The sequence below is a fragment of the Glycine soja genome, chromosome 8, assembly GCF_004193775.1.
Source record: "Glycine soja cultivar W05 chromosome 8, ASM419377v2, whole genome shotgun sequence".
NCBI classification, from domain to species: Eukaryota; Viridiplantae; Streptophyta; class Magnoliopsida; order Fabales; family Fabaceae; genus Glycine; species Glycine soja.
The window spans coordinates 22,442,048-22,467,129 of record NC_041009.1 but is presented as its reverse complement, the minus strand read 5'-3'; the positions used below and the strand labels follow the sequence as shown (position 1 = coordinate 22,467,129).

The 25,082-nt window shown below is 38.9% G+C and overlaps 1 protein-coding gene across 5 annotated transcripts in view; it reads right to left on the bottom strand.

Moving 5' to 3' along the window:
• The window catches only part of LOC114422769 (DNA-directed RNA polymerase 2B, chloroplastic/mitochondrial-like), a 28,537-nt gene extending 4,335 nt beyond the window's left edge, over positions 1-24,202 (bottom strand). For 3 of the 5 annotated variants that reach the window (XR_003668731.1, XM_028389293.1, XM_028389295.1), the window contains exons 1-10: positions 23,068-24,202; positions 22,110-22,325; positions 21,889-22,022; positions 21,727-21,793; positions 13,602-13,660; positions 12,911-13,028; positions 12,596-12,709; positions 12,257-12,388; positions 11,762-12,178; positions 5,370-5,420 (exon numbers count right to left, since the gene is read on the bottom strand). Coding sequence is in view for 4 of the 5 variants with exons in the window: in XM_028389293.1 (XP_028245094.1) it covers positions 5,370-5,420; positions 11,762-12,178; positions 12,257-12,388; positions 12,596-12,709; positions 12,911-13,028; positions 13,602-13,660; positions 21,727-21,793; positions 21,889-22,022; positions 22,110-22,325; positions 23,068-23,955 (2,196 nt within the window). In the remaining variant the exon portion in view is untranslated. The remainder of the gene's footprint in view (positions 1-5,369; positions 5,421-11,761; positions 12,179-12,256; positions 12,389-12,595; positions 12,710-12,910; positions 13,029-13,601; positions 13,661-21,726; positions 21,794-21,888; positions 22,023-22,109; positions 22,326-23,067) is intronic. The other 2 variants (XM_028389294.1, XM_028389296.1) reach the window with 1 other exon arrangement.
• Between the last annotated feature and the right edge of the window lie 880 nt (positions 24,203-25,082).

Genomic DNA, 25,082 nt, shown 5'->3' with positions numbered 1-25,082 from the left:
ATGCAAATTGTCAAGTGATAGGGACAATAAACATAGTAGGAGATGAAGATATAAAGGGAACATCAGTTAAGAGTTCTCACTGAACACATGATAATTACACGTCTGCTGATAAATCACTACAGGACAACAAGAGCATAGGTTTTGCCCAGTGCCTATTGGAGTATGTAAATCCATAACTGTGTAAACAGTTTTGTTTCATATTAGACAGCAGTGTATAAGTTGTAAGGGTCGTTAGTTTTCACTAAACTGCACCCAAGTAGTTATATTCTGTTAGAAGTTAGTTAGAGGTAGTTAGAGTTAGTTTACATTCTGTTAGAAGTTAGTTAGAGGTAGTTAGAGTTAGTTGTGGTTAGTTTCTCAAGTCAACTCTTTAAATACCTCTATTGTATCTAACTCATTGAGTTTTTCTTTCTGAGCAATAATATCAGCTTTATCTTTTTCATTTTCTCTCTCACTCTCACTCAGTTTATCGAAAATGGTATCTAGAGCCATTTTTTCGTAAGCTTGTTCTTCTGCGAAGCTTCCTTTAGTGCGTCCATGGCTTCCACTCCTTCCAATTTTGTTTCTCAATCATCTCCCAATTCGGTTGCAGAGAAACTTGATGACTCCAATTATTTGCATTGGCGTCAACACGTAGAGCCAGTGATCAAATCGCACAAGCTGCAGCAATTTGTGGTTAATCCCATCGTTCCTCCGTGTTACCTCACCTAAGACGATCGCATTGCTGATCGAGTTAATCTAGAATATGAAACCTGGGAGGTTCAAGACCAAACGCTTCTTGCTTGGCTACAATCTACACTTTCAAAGTCCGTATTGTTGAGAGTTCTTGGTTTCAATCACTCGTATAAAGTTTGAGACAGAATCCATGAGTACTTTAGCCTCCACACCAAATCTCATGCGCAACAACTTTAATCTGCCATGCATGCTGTCAGTCTTGATGGAAAATCAATTGAGGAATACTTGCGCAAAATCAAAGGCTACATTGATGAATTAGCTGGCGTCACGAGGAGTATGTTGATGCACTCCTCGAAGGGTTACCGTCAGATTACACGCCAATTATCTCTGTTATCAAGAGTAAGAAGCGTACTCCCTTTATTGCAAAAATTGAAGCTCTTTTTGATGGCCATGAGACTTGTCTTACACGCTACAATCGAGATGCTCAAACGACCAATTCTGCGTCGTTAAACTACACTCAAGGCTACTCGCATCCAACCACCTACAAAATTGGTGGTTATCAAGACTCGTATGAACGCGGCGGTGGCTGTGGTACCTTTTCTGATTGAAAAACTGGACGTGGGGGTGGTGGCTCTGGCAGAGGCCGCAATTGTGGTCGTTTTGCTAACTTTCAGTGCCAAATTTCTCTCAAATATGGGCACACTATAAATGTTTGTCATTTCAGGACTAATGTTAGCTTTCAATCACATGAGTCCCTCACTCTTTTTGATCCTACTACGATGCAGCCCATTCCTTATTTAGCTGGTCCACCTAGAACCTCCAACACTTGGGTTAATCCCAACTCTAAGTCAACAGGCTCAGGCCATAATCAGCCCAGTGCCATGCTTACAAACTTAGCCTCTCATGGGACTGCTCCAGCTAGCTCCAGATACCAGATTCTGGAGCTAGTTTTCATATTACTGGTGATTCTCAAAACATTAAGCAGTTCACCCATTTTGATGGCCCAGATCAGATCTTTATAGGCAATGGTAAAGGTTTAAGTATTTCTAAAACTGGTTCCTCCACCTTTATTTCTCCTACTGATATTGGTATAACTTTTAAACTTCACAAACTGTTACATGTCCCTTCTATTTTAAAAAATTTGTTTAGAGTGAGTCAATTTGCCAAAGATAACTCAGTGTTTTTTGAATTTCATCTTGATGTCTGTCTTGTCAAATCTCAGGAGACACATAAGGTCCTCCTTCAAGGATTTGTGGGTGCTGATGGCCTCTATACATTTAACAATCTTCAACTTCAAGGAGTCCATCACTGCTGATGTCCACTTCTATTCCAATTACAAATGTTGACCTCTCTTATTCAACTGCAAATGTCAATAGTAGCTCTAATATAGGCTCAAAATCTGTTGTTTCTTCTACCAATGTTGGCAACCTTTGGCATGCTAGGTTAGGTCATCCAAATGATCATGTTATGAAAATTGTTCTTAATCATTGTAACATTTTCCATTTGAATAAAAATTTCACAGAATTTTGTTCCTCTTGTTGTATGGGTAAAGCTCATAGACTACCTTCTCACAATTCCACTTCTGTATATTCACCTTTAGAACTTATTTTCACTGACTTGTGGGGACCTTCACATGTCCCCTCATGTTTTTTATACATATTATGTTTCCTTCATTGATGCTTTCTCTAGGTACACATGGATGTTTCCTATAAAGTCCAAAGCTGAAACCACTGTTGTTTTGAAAAATTTTAAATCTATAGTTGAGTTACAACTTAATACCTAGATAAAGAGTATTCAGTCAGACTAGGGATCACAGACCATTCTCTAATTTCCTAGCCTCCTTTGGCATCTCCCATAGACTAATTTGTCCTCACACTCATCATCAAAATGGTGTGGTTGAGAGAAAACATAGACTAATTTGTCCTCACACTCATCATGCTTCTTTACCTCTACAGTTTTGGGACTATGCTTTTACAACAGTTGTTTACCTAATTAACAGGCTACCTACTGCTACTCTTAAATTTGTTGTTCCTTTTGTTGTCTTGTTCAATAAAGAGCCTGATTATCACTTTCTCAAAACCTTTGGGCGTGCCTGTTTTCCTTTGCTAAGACCATATCATACATACAAACTTAATTTTAGGTCTCAAGAGTGACTGTTTCTGGGTTACTCTTCTTCTCACAAAGGCTACAAGTGCTTGTCACCTTCTGGAAGGATTTACATCTCTAAGGATGTCTTGTTTAATGAGTAAAGATTTCCTCTCTGATCTTTTTCCTTCCTCCTCTAATTCCACAAAAAGTCTGGATTCCTACTTTAGTCTCAGTCCTAACCTTTCTCCACCTTGTGTTGCAACTATACCACCCACTAATTCAAGTTTTATTCCTCTCATTCCTCCGGGTTTTTCACCTTTGCCCACTCATTCTCCCATCACTACTATGTCTGTACCTCCAACATCTACTTCTTCTACATCCATTTCTACTGAACATCGAAATTCTGAGCTCACTACCATTCCTACATCCACTTCAGACATTGTTACTCCATGTACCTCTCTCCCAATTAACACTCACCCCATGCAAACAAGATCTAAATCTGGTATTCACAATCCTAGACTCCACCCTTCACTGTTTCTCACTCATTCTGAGCTTAAGACTGTAAAACAAGCTCTAGCAAATGATGACTGGCTCTCTGCTATGCAATAATAATATGATGCCTTGATGAAGAACAATACTTGGGCATTGGTATCATTAGCTCCTAAAAGGCAGGCTATTGGCTGTAAATGGGTGTACAGGGTTAAGGAAAATGCTGATAGTTCTATTAACAGATTCAAAGCAAGGTTAGTAGCTAAGGGGTTCCATCAAGTTCATGGCTTTGATTTTCATGAAACTTTTTCACCTGTGATCAAGCCTGTCACCATTAGAATTATCCTTACTCTTGCTATGTCCTATGGGTGAAAATTGTTTCAGCTTGATGTGAATAATGCCTTTTTAAATGGGATTCTTGAAGAAACTGTTTTTATGAAACAACCTCCTAGGTTTGAAGTTACTGACAGGTCACTAGTCTGTAAACTCAATAAAGCCATCTATGGTTTAAAACAGGCTCCCGGGTAGTGGTTTGATAGACTTAAGTTCACTTTACTACAACTTGGTTTTGTTGGCAGCAAGAGTGATTCCTCTTTGTTTATCTACCAGCATCAATTGCATACTGTTTATTTGTTGGTTTATGTGGATGATATAATTTTGACAGGCAGCTCAACCTCTTTGATTCAGCAGCTTACAAACAAACTTAATACTGCTTTTTCTGTTAAACAGCTTGGTCATTTAGATTACTTCTTGGGTCTATAAATCAAGTATCTGTCAAATAAGTCTATCTTGATGACTCAAAGCAAATACATTCGAGATTTACTCCATAAAACTAATATGGCTGAGGCTCACTCCATTTCTTCTCCAATGGTCTCTAACTGCAAACTGTCCAGACATGGGGCCGATGCTTTTCACAATCCTAGTCTATACAGGTCTATGGTTGGTGCATTGCAATATGCTACCCTTACTAGACCTGAAATCAGTTTTGTTGTCAACAAAGTTTGTCAATTTATGGCTGCTCCCCTAGATTCTCACTGGACAGTGGTGAAAAGAATCTTAAGATATCTCAAAGGGACCTTGTCTCACTGCTACTTCAGCCCACCTATATTGCAAAGCCCTTGAACATTCGAGCATTCTGTGATGTTGACTAGACATCTGATGTGGATGATAGGCGCTCAACCTCAAGAGCTGCCATCTTTCTTGGTCCAAATTTGATATCTTGGTGGTCTCGCAAACAAAAAGTTATGCTAGGTCCAGCAAAGAAGCTGAATATCGCAGCATAGCTCAAACTTCCACTGAATTAACCTGGGCTAACAGAGTTACAAGTCTCTTTCACTACTGTGATAATCAGAGTGCAGTCTCCATTGCTCATAATCCAGTCTTTCATAGCAGAACTAAACACATGGAAATTGATGTATTCTTTGTGAGAAAAAATTTTGGCCAAGCAGCTCACTATTGTTAATGTCCAGCTCTGGATTAGTGGGCTGACATTCTGACTAAGCCTCTCTCTGCCTTAAGGTTCAAAGTTCTTCGAGACAAACTCAATGTGAAGAGTGTTTCTTCTGAAAACTCTTCCCCTTGAGTTTGAAGGGGAGTATTGGAGTATGTAAATACATAACTGTGTAAATAGTTTTGTTTCATATTAGACAGCAATGTATATGTTGTAAGGGTTGTTAGTTTTCACTAAACTGCACCCAAGTAGTTACATTCTGTTAGAAGTTAGTTAGAGTTAGTTGTGGTTAGTTTCTCAAGTCAAAACTCTTTAAATACCTCTATTGTATCTAACTCATTGAGTTTTTCTTTCTGAGCAATAATATCAGCTTTATCTTTTTCATTTTCTCTCTCACTCACTTAGTTTATCGAAAAGTGCCACTTATGACAAGACTAGTTTGGACAAAGCCAAAAGAGACAACAAACCTGACAGTAAAAATCAACCAAATAGTATGAAAGTACAGAGATGTGATGTTAATCTACTCAAGTCAAAATCATTTTCAACAATTATCAAAATCTTATGAGCTACATTCTTAACTGATATTCATTCTCTAACTTGAATTCTAATATCTAGGACCAAAGAACTGGGGAAAAAAGAAAAGTGACAGAGGCCTTTACGCCTTTACCTTGTCTCTCCCCAAGGCAGCATAATGTTGCAAGCCATTACAGGAGCCATCCTAAGAGAGAAAAATTATGGTAGTACAGGTTCAGTGATGAGTTAATAAACATGATTCATTCCATACACAGAGATGATGAAAATGATAAACTTGACAATGACAATTATGAGTATTACATGGTTAATTGGTGATTGATATTAGACATCGAATAATTGGTAGTTGTTGACAGCTGTATGTCTATATTAAGAATTAATTAGACAGCTGGATGTTTATTTTTGGAATTAATTTTCTAGAAGATTGAATAATTAGGATCAAGATCAGATTATTCCGATTTGATCTAATTTGATTATTATTTTGGGTCAGAATCAAATCTCTCTGATTTGATCTGATCCCTTTTTATTTACTTTCCTTTCTGCATTTATTATGTAATTGGCAGCCTTGCCTATACATGTAAATCTTTTATTCCTGAATAATATACAAGAATTATTCTTCCTCTCCTATTGTTTTTCTCCCCAGCAGTCCCTAAAATCACATGGTATCAGAGCTTCGACTTTGATCTTGTGGTATCCCGCCATGGAAAAAAACGCTGCGACTAGAGAAAATTCCTCCACCACTTCTACGAATTCTGGTGGTAATGAAACTATATCATCCCCTATCATATCTGAATCTCTGTCCATGGGTACCAATTTAGTGCTTGTGATTCAAAAGTTGAATGGTAAAAATTATGTTGAATGGGCTCAATCCGTGAAACTGGCCCTTGATGACAAGGGAAAGTTGGGCTACCTGACAGGAGACACCTCTCAATCAGGAGTGACCGACCCCTCTCTCCCAAGATGGAAGTCAGAAAATTCACTAATCATCGCATGGCTGATCAACTCAATGGACTCTTCCATTGGGAAGCCATACTTATTCCTCCCAACTACGAAAGATGTGTGGGAGGTCGTCCGCGATTGCTATTCTGATCTAGAAAACTCTTCTCAGATTTATGAACTTAAGACTTAGTTGTGGCAGTCCAAACAAGGAGACAAGGATGTCACAACCTTTTACAATCTCATGGTTACTCTCTGGCAGGAGCTGGACCAGTGCTATGAGGATGATTGGGAAAATTCCAATGATGCAACCAGGTTCAAGAAGAGAGAAGAGAATGATAAAGTTTACATGTTTTTAGCAGGCTTAAATCAAGAACTGGATGAGGTGCGTGGCAGAATTTGGGGCAGAAAACCACTGCCGACAATGTGAGAAGTGTTCTCTAAAGTTAGGAGGGAGGAATCCAGGAGGAAAATCATGCTGCAAAACTCTGATGGTACAAGGATGCAAGAAGCTGAAAGTTCAGCCTTGGTTGCAAGGGGACACGAACCAGAAGGAGAAAAAAAAAAGCGACCTTGGTGTGATCATTGTAGAAAACCATGGCACACTAAGGAAACCTGCTGGAAACTCCATGGAAAACCACCCAACTCAAAAAAGAAACTAACTGGAGAGGGTCGGGCTTTCCAAAGCTCAAATGCTGAAAATGTGGACCAGAAAGGCAACTCCGAGTCGTCTCCATTCACTAAGGAACAACTAGAGCGCCTGTATAAACTCTTTACCACAAAAATGTCAATGACTCCATCCTCTTCTTTGGTTCAAAAAGGTATCTCTTTCTCTGCTGCTCTCCTTAGTTCCAAACCTGATTCCAAAGCTCCATGGATTATCGATTCTGGAGCCTCTAACCATATGACAAACTGTTCAAAATTGTTTTCCACATATAGTCCTTGTGCAGGTCACAAAAGGGTCAAAATAGCTTATGGTACCTTTTCTACTATAGCCGGTGTTGGTTCTATTCCTGTATCTAAAACTTTAACCCTTCACAATGTCCTTCATGTTCCAAATTTATCATGTAATTTGTTGTCTATAAGTAAATTAACACAGGACCTAAATTGTTTAGCTATTTTTTATTCCTCTGCATGTAAATTTCAAGAGTTGAGTTCGGGGGAGAGAATGATTGGCAGTTCTAAAGAGGTTGATGGTCTCTATCTCTTTGAAGATGAGTCTGGTCCTAAGGAGAAACTCCAGACAATTGTCTCAATTCAATTCTGATTCATGAAGATGAAGAAATAATGCTATGGCATTCTCAGCTAGGTCACCCCAATTTTTTGTATTTGAAGCATTTATTTCCTGACCTCTTTAAAAATAAAAGTCCAAATTTGTTTTCTTGTGAAATTTGTCAATTTGCAAAACATCATCGTTCCTCTTATTTCCCTAAGGATTATAAACAATCTAGTCCATTCACCTTAATTCACAGTGACATTTGGGGACCTTGTCGGGACCCTACACCAAATGGAAAAAGATGGTTTATAACCTTCATAGATGATCATACTCGGATAACATGGGTTTACTTGATGAAAACAAAATCTGAGGTTGAAAGCATATTCAATACTTTTTTTCAAATGATACAAACACAATTTCAAGTGAAAATAAAAGTTTTCCGTAGTGACAATGGAAGGGAATATTTTAATAAGCACTTGAGCAAGTTCTTTCTTGAAAATGACATAATTCATCAAAGCTCTTGTGTTGACACTCCACAACAAAATGGAGTGGCTGAATGGAAAAATAGACACCTTCTTGAAGTAGCTAGGGCATTATTGTTTCAAAATAAGGCACCAAAATATCTTTGGGGTGAACCAATTCTCACTGGAACATATTTGATAAATAGAATGCCTAGCAAAATCTTGAATTTCAGAACTCCATTAGATGTTTTCACAAGTGCTTTTCCAAATAACAGGCTCTCGTGTACTCTACCTCTTAAAATATTTGGGTGCACTGTTTTTGTACATATTCATGAACCAAACCAAGGAAAACTTGAGCCTAGAGCAAAACAATGTGTTTTTGTTGGCTATGCTCCCAACCAAAAGGGATACAAATATTTTGATCCCACTTCCAAGAAAACCTTTGTTACTATGGATGTTACCTTTTTTGAAAAAACTCCTTTTTTTAGTGATCGTCTTCAGGGGGGAGCAAGAGGAAGATGTTCAATATTTTCAAACACAAAATTTAGATTTCTCAGAAAGTTTGGATTTTTTGGAAAATTTAGAAGAGGCAGACATTGGAAAAGCAAAAAATTTGGGTGAATCAAACCAGTCAAGTCAAGACAGCCATGAAAATGATATTTCAGAAACTGTATTGTCAAAACCAGAATTTGAAAATGAGACAATTAGAGACAAAGGTATTCAACCCTTTGACCGTGTTTACTTAAGGAAAAAAAAGACCTCAAAGAATAGAACCAAATGATTCTCGAAACTGACGGTCATCCAAGGATCCATCAGGTAAGAATCCTTCTAGTTTTGTTCAACCCATTCAAAATATTGTGGAATCTGAATCTGTTCTTACTGTTCCTGACCTTGTTGAACCTATTTTTGACAATTCTGACCTTCCTATTGCTGTTAGAAAAGGTGTAAGGTCCTGTACAAAACATCCTATTTCTAATTTTATATCTTATGAAAAGTTAGTCTCCTACCTTTAGAGCTTTTACTTGTGAACTGAAAAAAATAGAAATACCAAGAGATATACAGGAAGCTCTAAGGGTTCCTAAGTGGAAGGAAGCTGTCTTGGAGGAGACGAGAGCTCTAGAAAAAAATCAGACTTGGAAAGTGGTGGACCTACCAAGAGGAAAAACAACTGTGGGATGCAAATGGGTGTTTACTATCAAGTATAACGAAGATGGGTCTGTTGAGAGGTACAAGGCCAGGCTAGTTGCCAAAAGCTTCACCCAAACCTATGGTATTGATTACTCAGAAACTTTTGTTCCTGTTGCAAAACTTAACACCATTAGAGTCCTCTTATAATTGGCTGCAAATTTAGATTGGCCATTACAGCAACTTGACGTAAAGAATGTCTTTTTAAATGGGGACTTAGAGGAGGAAGTCTACATGGACTCACCTTCTGGTTTTGAATCTCAGTTCAATCAAAAGATTTGCAAGCTTCAAAAGTCTCTCTATGGCTTGAAACAGTCACCTAGAGCATGGTTTGAGAGATTTGCCCAGTTTATTAAGAAGCTGGGATATTCTCAGTGTCAGAGTGATCACACCTTGCTTGTGAAACACTCTTCTGAAGGAAAGATGGTTGTATTAATTGTCTATGTGGATGATATTATAATTACCGGGGATGATTATAAAGAAATAAATAATTTGAAGGCATCTCTTGCGGGTGAATGGAGGTTGCAAGATCAAAAAAAGGGATTGTTGTGTCTCAACAGAAGTATATTCTGAACCTACTCAAAGAAACTGGGATGATGGGTTGTAGGCCAGCAAATACTCCAATAGACCCCAACCAGAAACTTCAGAGTGAAGGCAAAGGAGACCCTGTAGACACAACCCGATATCAGAGATTAGTGGGGAGGTTAATTTATCTATCCCATATCCGTCCAGATATAGCCTTTGCAGTCAGTTTAGTGAGCCAATTCATGCAATCACCACACAAAGAACATTTGGAGGCTGTCCACCGAATTTTAAGGTACCTTAAAAGTACTCCAAGCAGAGGATTGTTTTTCAAAAAAACTGGACAGCAAGCTATTGAAGTATTCACAGATGTAGACTGGGCAGGATCTATTACTGATCGGAAATCAACATCCGGTTACTGCACATTTGTTTGGGGAAACTTGATTACTTGGAGTAGCAAAAAACAAGATGTTGTGGCCAGGAGCAGTGCTGAGGCTGAGTATAGGGCAATGGCCCAAGGTGTTTGTGAGATTTTATGGCTTAAAAGGATTCTAGAAGAATTGCAGCTTCCTATGACTCTTCCAATGAAATTGTATTGTGATAACAAGGCTGCAATCAGTATCTCCTAGAACCCTGTTCAACATGACCGAACCAAGCATGTTGAAATTGATAGACATTTCATAAAGAAGGTGGACGCCGGCCTAATTTGCATGCCTTTTGTTCCTTCTTCACAACAAATTGCTGACATTCTTACAAAAGGATTGTTTAGGCCCAACTTTGAGTTTCTTGTAAGCAAGTTGGACATGTTGGACATCTATGCACCAACTTGAAGGGGGGTGTTGACAGTTGTATGTCTATATTAAGAATTAATTAGACAGCTGGATGTTTATTTTTGGAATTAATTTTGTAGAAGATTGAATAATTAGGATCAAGATCATATTATTCCAATTTGATCCGATTTGATTATTATTTTGGGTCAGAATCAAATCTCTCTGATTTGATCTAATCCCTTTTTATTTACTTTCCTTTTTGCATTTATTATGTAATTGGCAGCCTTGCCTATATATGTAAATCTTTTATTCCTAAATAATATACAATAATTATTCTTCCTCTCCTATTATTTTTCTCCCCAGCAGTCCCTAAAATCACAGTAATAATAGATTAAGCTGATCATTTTACACAACAGTGAAGAGCACGACCCAAATGAAGAAAAATGCTAAAGGAATACCAAAACTTATTTCTTAAAAATTCTTATATCCATGAGGAAGACAAGGATAGCCTAGTGCCCTAGTGCACAAGGCTCCCAACAATGTGGGTATGGGGAGGGACAGATACATGCAGTATTACCCATAAACAAAGAGGTTATTTCAGTGAATAGAACCTGTGACCATCATGTCACAAGGCATCAATGATCAACCTTACCATTGATCCTCTAGGCTCACCCTCATCAACAGGAGAAAGATAAAATCAAAATTTAAATTCTAGGAACTTTTAAGATGAGCAGTGTATATCAATTTTTCAGTAATGATAACCAAAATTACTACCGTATTCTTACCAAAATCATTCATGCACTCCTAGTAGTACTCCCCTATATCATCCATATATTTTTTACTGTTAACCAGAGGTAGGTAAACAAAAGCAAAGTATATCCAATGAAATTATATGCACATATACTAGGCTATTTAAAAGCCAAAGTAACCTGATTAACCTGAAAAATGGAAAATGTTCAAAATTGAGGCGTTTGGCTTTTGTGTACAACATGGGTTAATGTGGCATCACTTTTTTGAAGAAAAGTTTGCTCTTAACTTTTTTTTTAAATTAGGTTTTTATCATTCTTAGCTCAAACGCTTATCTAAGTTCTTTTATAGCAATTGACAAGAAATATGATGTTCATTACACATAAAAGGAGATACTTAGATGCTAATCTATCTTCATAAATTTAGAATTGGATATCTTCCACTAAACCTTTCTAAGATAAAAATTCCAACTCAACATTCCAACCCAACTCATGATTAATTATAAAGAATTGGTTCAGATTGGGATAATGTAATGTGGTCTGTTTTAGCAGAAGTACTTGCTACTCCTAGTGTCCACCTGATTTATTAGGTATGGGAGATTCATACCCTCTAAACCGTTTCCAAGCAAAATTTTGAACCCCAAGCATATCTTGATAATATATGCTAAACTTCATTCAAACCATGCAAATACCTGATGTACTGGAATATGTGAGATGAATGTTTCTGGTGAAGAACTTCTTAAAGCTTCGGTTAGAGTTATGCACACAGCTAAGCACTGCAATGGATCTTCTGCTTTCAACCACCATCGCCTCCCTTGGAGAGGTTTATCTGCAGAATCAAATATGTCTTCAAAATGATTTTCAGTGAACACCAAGCGACCTTCGTGTGATAGTTTATCAACACCACCAGCATATAGATTTGCCAAGTGTATCTTCAGCCACTGTAGGCCAGACTTTCCAAGAAAGCGTCCCTCTGCAAATTCCAATATACCTCGGCATAAATCTGAACCAAGGTGATTTAAGTGTGGGTGCATGGGATATGCACGCCCTCGGAAATCAAGGTTGTGTGGGTAGTAAAAACCCTCTTCATCCTTCATTTTTCGTGCAACCTGTACCCCACATTGGGTGTGTCACCAGACATAGAATATGATTACAAACTAATGTACATAATGTTCAAGGAAGCTTACAGCAAGTTTAAGTTCTATGTCACAACGTTGTGAATATCTCTCTCTGTTCTCTTTCTGCAGAGATTTGCATTTCCACTTCCATTTCTTTATCTTCTCTTCATCATCGGTAACTGGCTTGTCAGGTAAAGGAACCTAACAATAGAAAGTTAAACACCATTTCAAACTATAGTCAACATAAGTCTCTTAAAGCATATAACTTCAAAATATAAAATTCATAATCCATAGACCTTGTAAGATTTATGTATAGTAATAATGAAACAAGTTAACAAAGCTACAATATAATTAGTTATAAACAGAAAAAAATCAACAAACAAACAGCAACCATTTAATTGAACTTACATCATCGCGGTCCACCAAATCAGCAATACGGCCTCCACTAGCCCATATCCTGTCTACAACACTCAGTACCTTCTTATTTACCCTCCATTTCGTATGCCCAAGAGTATCCAGAGCCTGATCATGAGTATTTTTATGAAAAAAAATCCTTCCATAATTCCTATATAGTTTAGACAAAAGCATAGTGAAAAGAATTCACCCACACACCCACACACAAATTCAGTTCAAACACTACTCTTCATTGAGTAACACTAATATTTGCACTGTAGTGAAGTGTACCCAACATGCATGACATTGACGTCTATAACAAACTCAGACCTCAAACACAGGCTCTAATTGCTTCCTAGGGGCCCTCTTAACAGCTTCACGTTGTTGCCTGGCTCCATGAGTACGCATGACATAAGAGGGTAAGAACAAGTGCCCACCTTTGTCATAACTGTGAAAATACAGCAAAGGGAAAATGGAGAAGTCAGCACTTAAGTCGTACATTCAGCTAAAAGAAAAAACGCTGTAATTTACTTATTGTAAACATTGATTCATGTGCTCGACGGTGTACAAGGAAAATCCTGATCCACATTTTGAAGCTAATTGTAAATGCCAGTTTTTACAAGGTTAATAGTGTAGTTGAGGAGAAAAAAAGTACATTGCAGCAAGCATGAAGTATCTTCAACAGCAGGAAAAACAAAAACAAAAAAAATGACACCAGGAATTAACAGGGTAGCCTAATCCCAATGCCAATCAGAAATAGTAAAACCCTTTAACAAAAAACAGCCACAGCCCAAGCATTACCACAGAGAAGCTAACAACCAAATGCACCAAAGGATACTATATTAAGGGGTATAATATACTGATTATCTTCAGATTTTTTTTACCTTGGTTGGAGTTTGGACCTCCATCTAGCCCCAATTTATAGCATTAGCTTAAAGAAAAGCCCTAAAATCATACCCAACCATAAAATTGAAATACAGAATGGTAGCAAGACAGCAAATAAATTTGTAAGTTATCATACCCTGACCAGTTGACTGGTGGAACCAACATAGGCATATAAGGAATGACCATATTTTTGGCCTGTAGAAAAACGAAAATTTAAAAAATAAATAAATGATTTGTAGAATCCATGGACAGGAGCAAAGATGGCTATAAATCTAAATATATACAAACAATATAGGATATTAAGATGCAATCATCAATTGAGAACTGATTGAAATAAACTGCCCATATGCTTTAGCTTTGATTCCCAATTAGATAAACTAAAAAACCTCTGAAAATTCACGCATTCAATCAGAGATATGGAGAAAGACAGGTGAGAGAACAAGAACCCTTTGTTCATTCACAACCAACTCCAATATAGTATGTGATTTTTCCACTGACGAAACTCTATTAATCTACTCCCAGGGACTTAATAATAAAATACAGTTCCTAGGACATAACCACTAGCCAGGCTATGGCTATGGCTGGAATAGAAGTATATTAAAAAAGAAGAAACAAGCTTTGATGTGCCAAGAGCATGAATACAATGCCAATTAACTCCAGGGCTAGCAGGTAAATTTACCCCCACCACCCATTGAACACCGAAGTCCATTTAGCAAAAACCAGAGACAACGAAATGACCAACAGAGCATAATACTGGAGAGATATCCTTTAATGGGCTAAGCAAGGAACTACATTTGTGGGTTTGAAAATAATGATCTACCTAATAAACCACATCAACAGCAAAATCTGAACATTTCCACGGAAGTTTTCTAGTTCTAGGATCAGGGATTTAGATTTTTCTATGCATAGGGAGTAAGTCTACTATTTTAGGACTATATTGAAGGTAGTATCCCGGTAAAATCACTATACAAAGTCAGTCTTACAAGTATTCCCTCCAGTCTCAAATATAAGAAGAAAAAACATGTCACGCTGTTAGGCATCTTCTACACTCTCTCACCCTCACACACTCACAACAGAGTAGAGTAACGAGAATTGCACAAGACACATAATAGGAAAATAAAGAATGAATCTTCTATTGATCACACTCTAACAGAATTCTGTTACAAGAGAAGCACTCCTCTCTTACACAAGGCAAGTCCTTGTTACAGTTACAAATGAGCCACCCCATCAGTTTGTTGGCATTGAACTTCTCATTTGATGGAGAGAGAGAGTGGAGAGAGAGAAACAGTGGGTGGCAGAGAGTCAGGAATAGAAGAGAGAGGAGAGAGAGCGCCAAAGTTCGTACGACGAAGGGTCCCCGTCTGACCATTGGAGGGAAAACAATAGAATAATTATGGCTCCATTTCAAACAGAGTGGAGACGTGCGTGAGGTTTTCATACCCCGGAAACGAAATAGTCAAGGAAGGAGATATGGTTTCGAGAGGTTCAAAGGAGTGAGGGACACACAACTCCTCCAAAAGAAACTGGATAGTATGGTGTTTGGAGGATTGAAAATGAATGTTAATGTCCCCAAATATGGGAGAGCCAAGAACGAGAGTCATCAACAACAGAAGGGGTCAGAACAGAGGCCAGAAATCCACAAAAGGGGAAAAGAGACTCGTACCTGAGCAGGATACCAGGAAATAAGGAGGGAGTCCAACGAGGGTCGTATGCGGATGTGGTCAATCAGCGTATTCCAAGATCAGAACAGAAGAAAGCGCCAGCCCAGGACGATCACACTCGTTACAACTCCTCATCCGAAGTCAACCTTAATATACCGATGACGGGCCAACAATGGCTCAAGGAGGCTTGGGTGGGCAGATTGAAAAACCTAGCAAGTTTTGCTACCATAGAGGATGATATATGGTGGGATAACGGACAAAACATATCACCAAAGTACATCGGCGGAGATATGGTTTTGCTTCTTGGTCTCACCGAAGAGAAAGTGGAGAGAATGTTGAATGAAGAAGATGAAGGATGGGGCGATTTGTTCTATTCAATAGAGAAATGGAACCCAAAACTACGCCCTAGTTTCAGACTGGCTTGGCTCCAATGTTAGGGAATACCTCTGGTTGCATGGGATATGCTTCACATCAAACAGATAGTTTCTGGTATCGGTGAAGTGGTGGATGTCGATGATAATGTAGAAGAGCGAAGGAGGCTAGACGTGGCACGGATCCTAATCAAAACGCCATGGAAACCATTGATACAACATACGGTGCACGTCACGATACAGGGGGAGACATTCTTGGTGCATGTAGCGGAAGAGAGAGGGCTTCTAGGTGACACGTGGCAGCTAAAGCGACAGTATAACTTTAGCTCATCAGAGGAGATTAATTCCGAAGAAGGCGATGATGAAGGAGAGGTGAAGTTGTGGAGATATAATCCTAAAGTATCGGACACGAACGTGGATAAGGCGGAGGATAGAAGAGTAACAGGTGGAGGCACGGGTGCAGAAACACGAGGGTTGGATATCGAGCTCTCGAAGGGAGCCATGGTGAACGACGGCTCAGATCGCGGCGGGAGAAGTGGAAGGGTGTCAACAATGTTTCAATCGGGAGCTTGAACCACCATGGACAGCGATGAAGGCAGGCGCAGACGAAGCTGATGGCGACGATGACGCTGTTTCCGACGACGACGATCGGCTGAAGCGTGGAGTTGGAAAAGGGTGACACCTGTCGAGCAATTGTGCACAGGAGCCGGCGGCGGCAGCGAAACAAGCAACCCAATCGGGTGTTGTGTTTGGTCAAAGCAACAGAGTCGACTCAACGGACAAAGCTATTGTCCAATGGTCAGCCAAACACCTGGACATTGTGCAGACTGATGTACAGTGCATGCAGGGTTGCAGTGTATCGGGGATAGCAGTGCAGGGAGAAGGAAAGAAAGAAATAGGGGCTGAAGAGGACACAGGGGGGAGTGTCAGAACTACCACTGATGAGAGTTTTCGCGAAAATGGAAAAATGGAGGAGACAAAGAACGTTGAGGGAGAGGAGGAAGTTGAAGGTGAACGCAATTTTAAATTACCCCTAGTCAGGTCACGTGACAAGGGGATGAGGGGGGTAGTGGACTTGGGCAGTGCTATTGACACCACCCCTAAGCCATGTTCACCTAATAAAAAAGGCCCATTAGCTCAAAAAGCAGCCAGTCTAACTCCGTGGCTTGTTTACTCCCGTAAAAGGAGTAAGAGAAAAATAACAAAAGCCCATAAAGAAGGTGATACGATGAACCAAGATAACTTAAGCCCAGAAAATCTCAATACTGAAGCAAAGCAGCAGCATCAGCATGGAAATGGACCAGATAGTCAACAAGTGCAGAAAGAACACACCAACAAACAGAAGGCATGAAAATCAAATTCAAGCGGAAAATGTGTGGAAGACGATCACTGAGTTGGGACTGACAACAGGATCTTCACAAAGAAATTATGTTCAAAAGCTGTTGGATATGGAAGAAAGAGACGAAGAAGAGACAGCTACGTTGGGAGGCAGGAGATGGATCCCATGAATATCATCTCTTACAATGTAAGAGGATTAGGGAGGGGGGTTAAATGGCCAGCAATCAGAAGGATGGTCAAAGAGCATCATGTTGATCTTTTATGCTTACAAGAAACAAAAAAGGAGACTGTGAATAAGAATTTGTGCCAGGCCTTGTGGGGAAATTTTGACTACAGTTGGGAGTTTTATCCATCTGCTGGGCCAGCTGGTGGCATCCTCTGTATTTGGAATCAAACCTCTTTCAAGGTGGAGAGCATAATTGTTGGAGCTGGATTCATCTTGCTGTCAGGGAAGTGGGGCAAAGAGGTGCAGTCAGTACATGTTGTAAATATCTACTCTTCATGTAATCTGCAAGACAAGAGAGTGTTGTGGGATACCGTTTCTTAGATGAAAAACCAGATTTCGGATGGATATTGGTGCATTCTAGGAGATTTTAATAACATCAGGTCACGTGGAGAGAGAATGGGTTCCTCGCAAAGGGAGTTGGTGGATGGAAGCATTGTGGAATTTAATAAATGGATAGAGGAGCTGGAGGTAGAAGAAGTGCCATGGGTGGAAAAGAAATTCACATGGTTCAGACCGAATGGTACCGCTAAAAGCAAGTTGGATAGAGTCTTGGTCTCTCCAGAGTGGTTATCCAAATGGCCTGGTTCGTTTCAGTCTACACTGACCAGAAATTTTTCGAACCATTGTCCCGTATTGCTCAGATCCAAAAATACCGACTGGGACCCAAAACCTTTTAGACTACTCGATTGTTGGTTATCTGATAAATCTTTCGAGAAGATGGTCAAAGACAGCTGGTCATCCAACCTTCAAAGTGGATGGGGGGTTATATGTTAAAAAAGAAAATCATAGATCTCAAGCAAAAGATAAAGGTGTGGAACAAAGATCATTTTGGGGACACATATAGTCGTTTCAAGAAGATAGAGGAAGAGCTAAATAAATTGGATGAGGTGTCAGCAGACAGACAGTTGGAAGATAACGAGCGGGCGCTCAGAAAGCAACTTCAGCAGGAATTATGGGAGGCAGCTCAAACACATGAGTCGTTGTTGAGACAGAAAGCAAGATCCAGATGGATTAAGGAAGGGGATTGCAATTCAAGATACTTTCACCTGCTAATAAATTCCAGGCGTCGATCCAATTGTTTGAACGGTGTGAAGGTTGATGGAGTATGGAAGGATGAGCCGACAGAAGTCAAAGAAGAAGTAAGGAGGTTTTTTTCAAAGAGGTTCCAGGAAGCGGATTTTGATAGACCAACTTTGGACGGGATTCCCTTCAATACCATTGACGTTCAGCAGAATGTCATGTTAGTGGAGCGATTTCAGGAGGAGGAGATCAGAAGGGCCGTTTGGAGTTGTGGTAGTGACAAAAGCCCGGGCCCGGACGGACTCAATTTTAAATTCATCAAGCAATTCTGGGAAGTCATCAAACCAGATTTCCTTAGATTCTTTGATGAGTTCCATGTCAATAGAGTTTTCCCGAGGGGTTTGAATGCTTCGTTTATAGCCTTAATCTCGAAGGTAGCGGATCCTCAAGAGCTGAATGAATATAGGTCTATTTCCCTCATAGGATGTACTTATAAGATTCTTGCTAAGGTGTTGGCTAATAGACTGAAGAAGGTTATGCACTGTATTATTAATGAAAGACAGTCAACTTTCATAGAAGGCAGACATATGCTCCATAGTGTGTTGATTGCAAATGAGGTGGTTGATGAGGCTAAAAGATGCCAGAAACCGTGCATGGTCTTCAAAGTGGACTATGAGAAGGCGTATGATTCAGTGTTGTGGGAGTTCTTGATTTATATGATGAGGAGATTGGGTTTTGGTCCCAAGTGGACCCAATGGATGCTTGGATGTCTAAAATCAGCTTCTATTTCGGTGTTAGTAAATGGAAGCCCTACAAAGGAATTCTATCCGCAGAGAGGACTCAGACAAGGAGATCCGTTACCACCTCTTCTATTCAATATCGTGGCTGAAGGGTTGAGTGGCCTAATGTCAAAGGCTATCAACAGAGGTCTATACAGGAGATTCTTAGCGGGCACAAATAAGGTTGAGGTTAGTTTGCTCCAGTACGCAGACAATACGATATTCTTGGGAGAGACAACGATGGAGAATGTAAGAGCGATCAAGGCAATATTGCGTGCTTTCGAGCTCGCATTGGGGCTAAAGATAAATTTTGCTAAAAGTAGTTACGGGGCCTTTGGTGTGTCAGATCAGTGGACTTATGATGCATCCAATTATCTCAATTGTAGATTGATGTTCGTTCCTTTCACATATCTTGGCATCCATATTGGTGCTAATCCCAGAAGATGTCAGACTTGGGACCCTCTAACCACCCTCTAACCACTAAATGCGAGAGAAAATTGGCGAGATGGAAACAAAGACATTTGTCTTTCGGGGAGAGAGTGACTCTCATAAATTCAGTGCTAACATCCATTCCAATTTATTTTTTATCTTTTTTCAGGATCCCTAAACAGGTGGTCAACAAGATAGTCAGATTACAGAGGAACTTTTTATGGGGTGGCACGTCGGATCAAATCAAGATTCCATGGATCCGGTGGGAAACGGTGTGTTTGCCAAAGGAGCAAGGAGGACTGGGAGTCAAGGATATCACATCATTTAATATATCACTGTTAGGGAAGTGGAAATGGGATCTGTTGCAAAATCAGGGGGAGACATGGACAAGAGTTCTTGAAGCAAAGTATAGAGGTTGGAGGAGTCTTGATGGACCTTCGAGGGCTAGCTCTGAATCCTTATGGTGGAGGGATTTAAAGACGATATATCATCACCCTCATTTGGGTCAGCAATTGAATAAATCGATTTTGTGGAAGGTAGGATGCGGGGACAAATTTAAATTTTGGGAGGATAAGTGGACAGGCGGAGAGAACAACTTGGCAGTGAAATTCCCTAGACTGTACACCATTTCGGCTCAGCAACAACATCTCATTCAGCAAGTAGGAGCTTTCAGTGAAGGAGGTTGGGAGTGGAATTTTCAGTGGAGGAGACCTTTGTTTGATAGTGAGATAGATATGGCAATCGCTTTCCTTCACGATGTTGAGGGGTTCAGAATCAGGCCGGACGAACATGATTGGTGGAAGTGGGCGGCAGAGCCATGTGGTAGTTATTCAGCTAAGAGTGCTTATAAGGTTATTAGAGAAGACATTTCAGGAGATGGTCAGGACGGTCAGTTCAAGGAGCTATGGAAGCTTAGGGTACCGTCGAAAGTGACTATGTTCGTGTGGAGGCTAATCAAAGATAAATTGCCAACCAGAGACAATTTGAAAAAGAAACGGGTTGAGCTACTAGAGTATTTATGTCCTTTTTGCAGATTGGTAGACGAGAGTGCGAGTCATTTATTCTTTCATTGCAGTAAGATTAATCCTTCATGGTGGGAATCGCTATCTTGGGTCAATTTGGTGGGGGTTTTCCCATATCATCCGAGTCAGCACTTTACTCAACATATTCATGGAGGGTTTGAAGGATTGCAGACGAATAGATGGCAGTGGTGGTGGCTAGCTTTGACTTATACTATTTGGAAACATAGGAACAACATCATTTTCTCAAATGCTACTTTCAATGCTCACAAACTAATGGATGATGCAGTGTTTCTTCTATGGACATGGCTAAGAGGCTTGGAAAAGAATTTCTCTCTTCACTTCAATCAGTGGTCCTCAAATCTCAAATTTGGCTTTATTAGGTCCTCAAATCTCAAATTTGGCTTTATTAGGACAGGAATATAGGAAACTAGTACAGTCCCTGTTCTATTAGATTACAGTGGGATCTTTCAGCTTGTATAATTATGCATCTAGCTAATCTAGATGTGTATTATCTCTAAAACCTGTATTTTTTCAGTACCTCTAGTATTCATTAATGTTATACTATATTTTGGCTGAGCAAAAAAAAAAACAAATGAGCCACCATCAAGGGTCAAGCCTTATTTATATAAACTCCTACTGCTGAGCTGTCATAACTGATTTACTATAAATCAGTTATGACCCCTAACTAGTTACTTTCGATCTTTTCTGCTGTAAACCAGCAACGGCTTTGGTACAGTCAGACTGACCTTCACCCTCATCCCTAACACATGCTAACTAAGAAAGTTAGTTAACCACATTTAATTGCATCAATTTCAATTAAAAAGTAATTTTTTTCCAACTTACCCTTCATTGGAACTTGTATCAAGAATAAGAAAAAGTGATTGAAACTAACACCTCAATTAAATGAAGAGTATTTTAGAGATAGTAACAATAAATAAGATAAAGTTGGTTGAAATTTTCTTATATTTGAGACTAAGAAAAAAGTTTTTTTCTTATATTTGAGACCGGAGGGAGTAGGACTAAACATGCTTAAAGTTTCCCTAATATATACACTTATTGTGAATTCAAAGTATAGGAAAAAGATTAAATTGTCAAGATTTAGCTCTAGCTAGATTCTCACATATCTCCTTAATTCTTTCTTATCCTAACTTATCATCTGCATCCTTTGATTGTCAGGATCCAGCATTGCCATTATTACAAGTCCAAGTTTTCCTAGCCCTGATTCAATTAGGGATCTAACTTATCAGTAAAAAAGTCCATAACATAAATCTCTTTTCAAAACTAAAGGCTAAAAGACCTTGACAAATAATAATACAATAGTACAATACCAAAAATGTTACTCGGAGATATCTCAAATGATGAACAAATCAATTTAAACTTCAACTGAAGAACAGAAGGTGATGGAATATACTTACGGTTCTTTCAAGTCCTTTAAGAATTAGAGGATCACATTGAACAATACCATATCTTTTGCTTGCTTTACTGTTTAAATAAAAAAAATCCAGAGCAACAATGTAAAATACTGCCGGAAGATTTAAAGGTGACTATGAGATTGAGAGGCAGAGAATAAAGCTCACGCTGACACTTTTGCCACTGTTCTAAATGAATGAACAAATGCAGGCCGGATATCAGGTGCAGCATCCAGTAATTGATCTGGTGGTGGTTGTATATATGCTGTTTGCATTAAGAGCTCAATTAAACGGCTTCCTACCTGTGAAGTGGATAGGATACTATCTCATCAAGTAGCAAACAAATAGCAAAAGAGAAATTTAGACAGTGTAGGAGAGGCTACACAAACCTTTGTCTTTATGGCTGCTCCCCACGGTTTTGTATCATCCTTGCCCTTCACTAGCCCCCTCACTGCAACTAGCTTTTGCTTTTTCATCAAATCAATGACTTTTTTCCGCAGCTTTTGTTCCTCTTTGATGTCAGCGACAGACTCACTTGCTTTATTTTTCTTGCTTCTATCACCCTTTTTCTTCTTAGTTTTCTCCAAGAACTTGTGTATTCTAACCTGAGCCATCAAATAATAAACAATACATATGGTTGCACCCATAACAAGATATTCAATTAATATACCTATAGATATAAAATGTCATTCCCAGGGAACTTAATTATTCAGAATAAATTGTAGAACATATATAGGGTAACATGACAAAAAGAAAGAACATTTTGCCGTTAGAAAGGCACAATCTTCAAGTCTTATCAAGCCTTATACTTTAATTGTATATACATCAATATGCGCATGTGATTTGAGGAGATATGGATCAGCTTGAGTAGCTAGTAGTGTACTACTCATCTCCGATTTCATACCCATAGAGATACCCAAAAAAACCTTACATCACACATATTCATCCCCATCTTATCTTATGATTGCCACACCTGGCTACCATACCTGCCTCCAAAAAGCATTCTAACATAATTATATTTTTTTCTATTAAAAACCATAAGATCAAAGCCATAATTTTATTACAACATTAGAGCTAACCAAGTAGGTCTTTGCCTCCTCAAGATACTCTCTCCTTCCCCCTCTTCAAACTTTTGAACTTTCTCCAAACTCCCATGGTTTTCTAAGGGTGTTCCTAGGGTAGTTCCTAGTTCTTTTGAACTAACACAAAAGGAATGCAATTAAATTTATAGAACATAATTCAAAACAGTACGAAATGAACAATTTAAACTATTTGAGCACATAAGACTTAAGTCCAAACAAAACGAACACAAACAACAGTTACAACACAATCAATGCAACATCCCACCTCATTTTCAATGGCATCACCTATGCCACACGCAGCCTGCACAACCCTGGCAGTGCCAACGGTGGCATGTTCTGTTCCTGTCATCAACAGCCCCATCAACTTATGCATTGCGATAACAGCCATCTTATCTGCCGGCAACTGAACAAAGTATGGCGCATAGGCCGTCCTATTCTTCCCTTCACCATACATCTCCTGTTCCTTGACAATGGCATCCCTCAGAGGCTCAAACCAGCCGAGAAAGAGCGACTTCATGTACGGCAAATTGGGTGCCAGCTTATGCTCACACATGTCCATCAAAAGCTCCCTATACTCCTTTGCCGCCTCTTCCCACGTCTCAGTCTCAATCTTAACCTGCCTCCTTCTCAGCTCCTGGTACCTACACTGCCCCACACCCTTCCCCTCATTCTGCCACCTATTATATCCAACCACCTTCTTCTGCTTCTCTTTCTTCATCCCCTGAAACAGTCCTCGAATTCCGTCACCTGGGGCAGCCTGTTCCTCCACCAATTCATTCCTCTCTTCTTTATGCATCTCATGCAATAACAGTTGCTGAATTTCATCAATTGGGGCACCCTCTTCCTCCACCAATTGACTCTCCACCTCATCATTCATCTCCTGCAATAAAAGTTGCTGAATTTCATCAACAAAAACACCATCTTCCTCCACATCAGTGGAAGAAGCCGCCTCGGCAACACCGGAATACCCTTTGGCACCAAACTGAAACTGAAAATCGCCACGACCAATACAGTTTAGTCTTGCCACGCTGTACAAGAAAGCCTCCCTTTTGGGGGAGAAAATGGAGCCGTGGGAGAGAGAGAGGAGCCTGGAAGGGTGGAAGCTCTGGCGAATACTACCGCGGCAGGCGTGTTTGGCGGCGTGCCGCCACATGTTCGAGGAAATGGCGGAATGAGAGGGTTGGGAAGAGAATCGAGTCCCTTGGCGAGGGAGAACATCAAACTAAATGGAATAGGAACGAGAAGAAGAACAAGAGTGAAAAAAAGTGTTCAAAATTCATAGATGAAGAGAGTGGAGACATGGAATGAAAGTGTCGCCGCCTTTAAGACAGAAAATGGTGTTGTGGGAGTGAAGGATGCAGTGGCCACGACGCTCAAAAACCCTTCTAAGAGGGAGTGGGGTTTTGCATTTAATGGTTTTCAAAGATAAATAATACTAGTATTAATAATGTTCGTTTTTAAATTGTTGAATGATAAACTCATAAAAAAAAAGTAAGACTATCATCTTTAAAGGATTTTAAAAAGAAATTATAAAAAAATTGTAATATTTAATCAAAATTTTTAAATGATACAAATAAGTTTTGTGTTATTTAATTAATAATATTAGGATTTTTTAAGAAATATAAAAAATTTTGGTGATATTTAATTAGGAGTTTTTATAACTTAAAAATGTATTTTATAATTCAAAAATATATAAATTCTGATGAATTATTTTTTAATATGAATTTTGATAGATTTTATCTTATTTTTAATACAAAATATCTATCAAACAATCTCATATAAACTCTTAAGATTTTGTTATAGTTTTTTCTTTCTTTTTATATTGGTTATCAGACTACTTTTTCCTATCATCCCAATATATTCTTTCTTCTTTAATACCCATTACAAAAACCAGATCTATTAAATTGAAAGAGGTATGGGCCAATTGTCAAAAAATAATATTCTTCAAGATGTGTGTTTATGTTTCTCCTATTTTGAAACTAAAAAATGTCAAACATACTCCTTCATTTTACACTTTTTTATTTGTTTTTTAAATTAAATTAATATTTGTCTTATGTCTTAATGTTAATCATGTTTTTCTTACGCTAATTATGTTCATCACCTGTTCGATATAATATTTTCGTAACTATTATTCTTAATTTTGTTCTCCTCATAATTTAGTAATTCTTCTACAAATTTTTCACACTCATCACTTTCTTCTAGTGTAGGCATGTTATTACACCTCATTTAAACATATCATTGGAATTATCATAAAATAATTATAGTAATTGAAAAAAAATC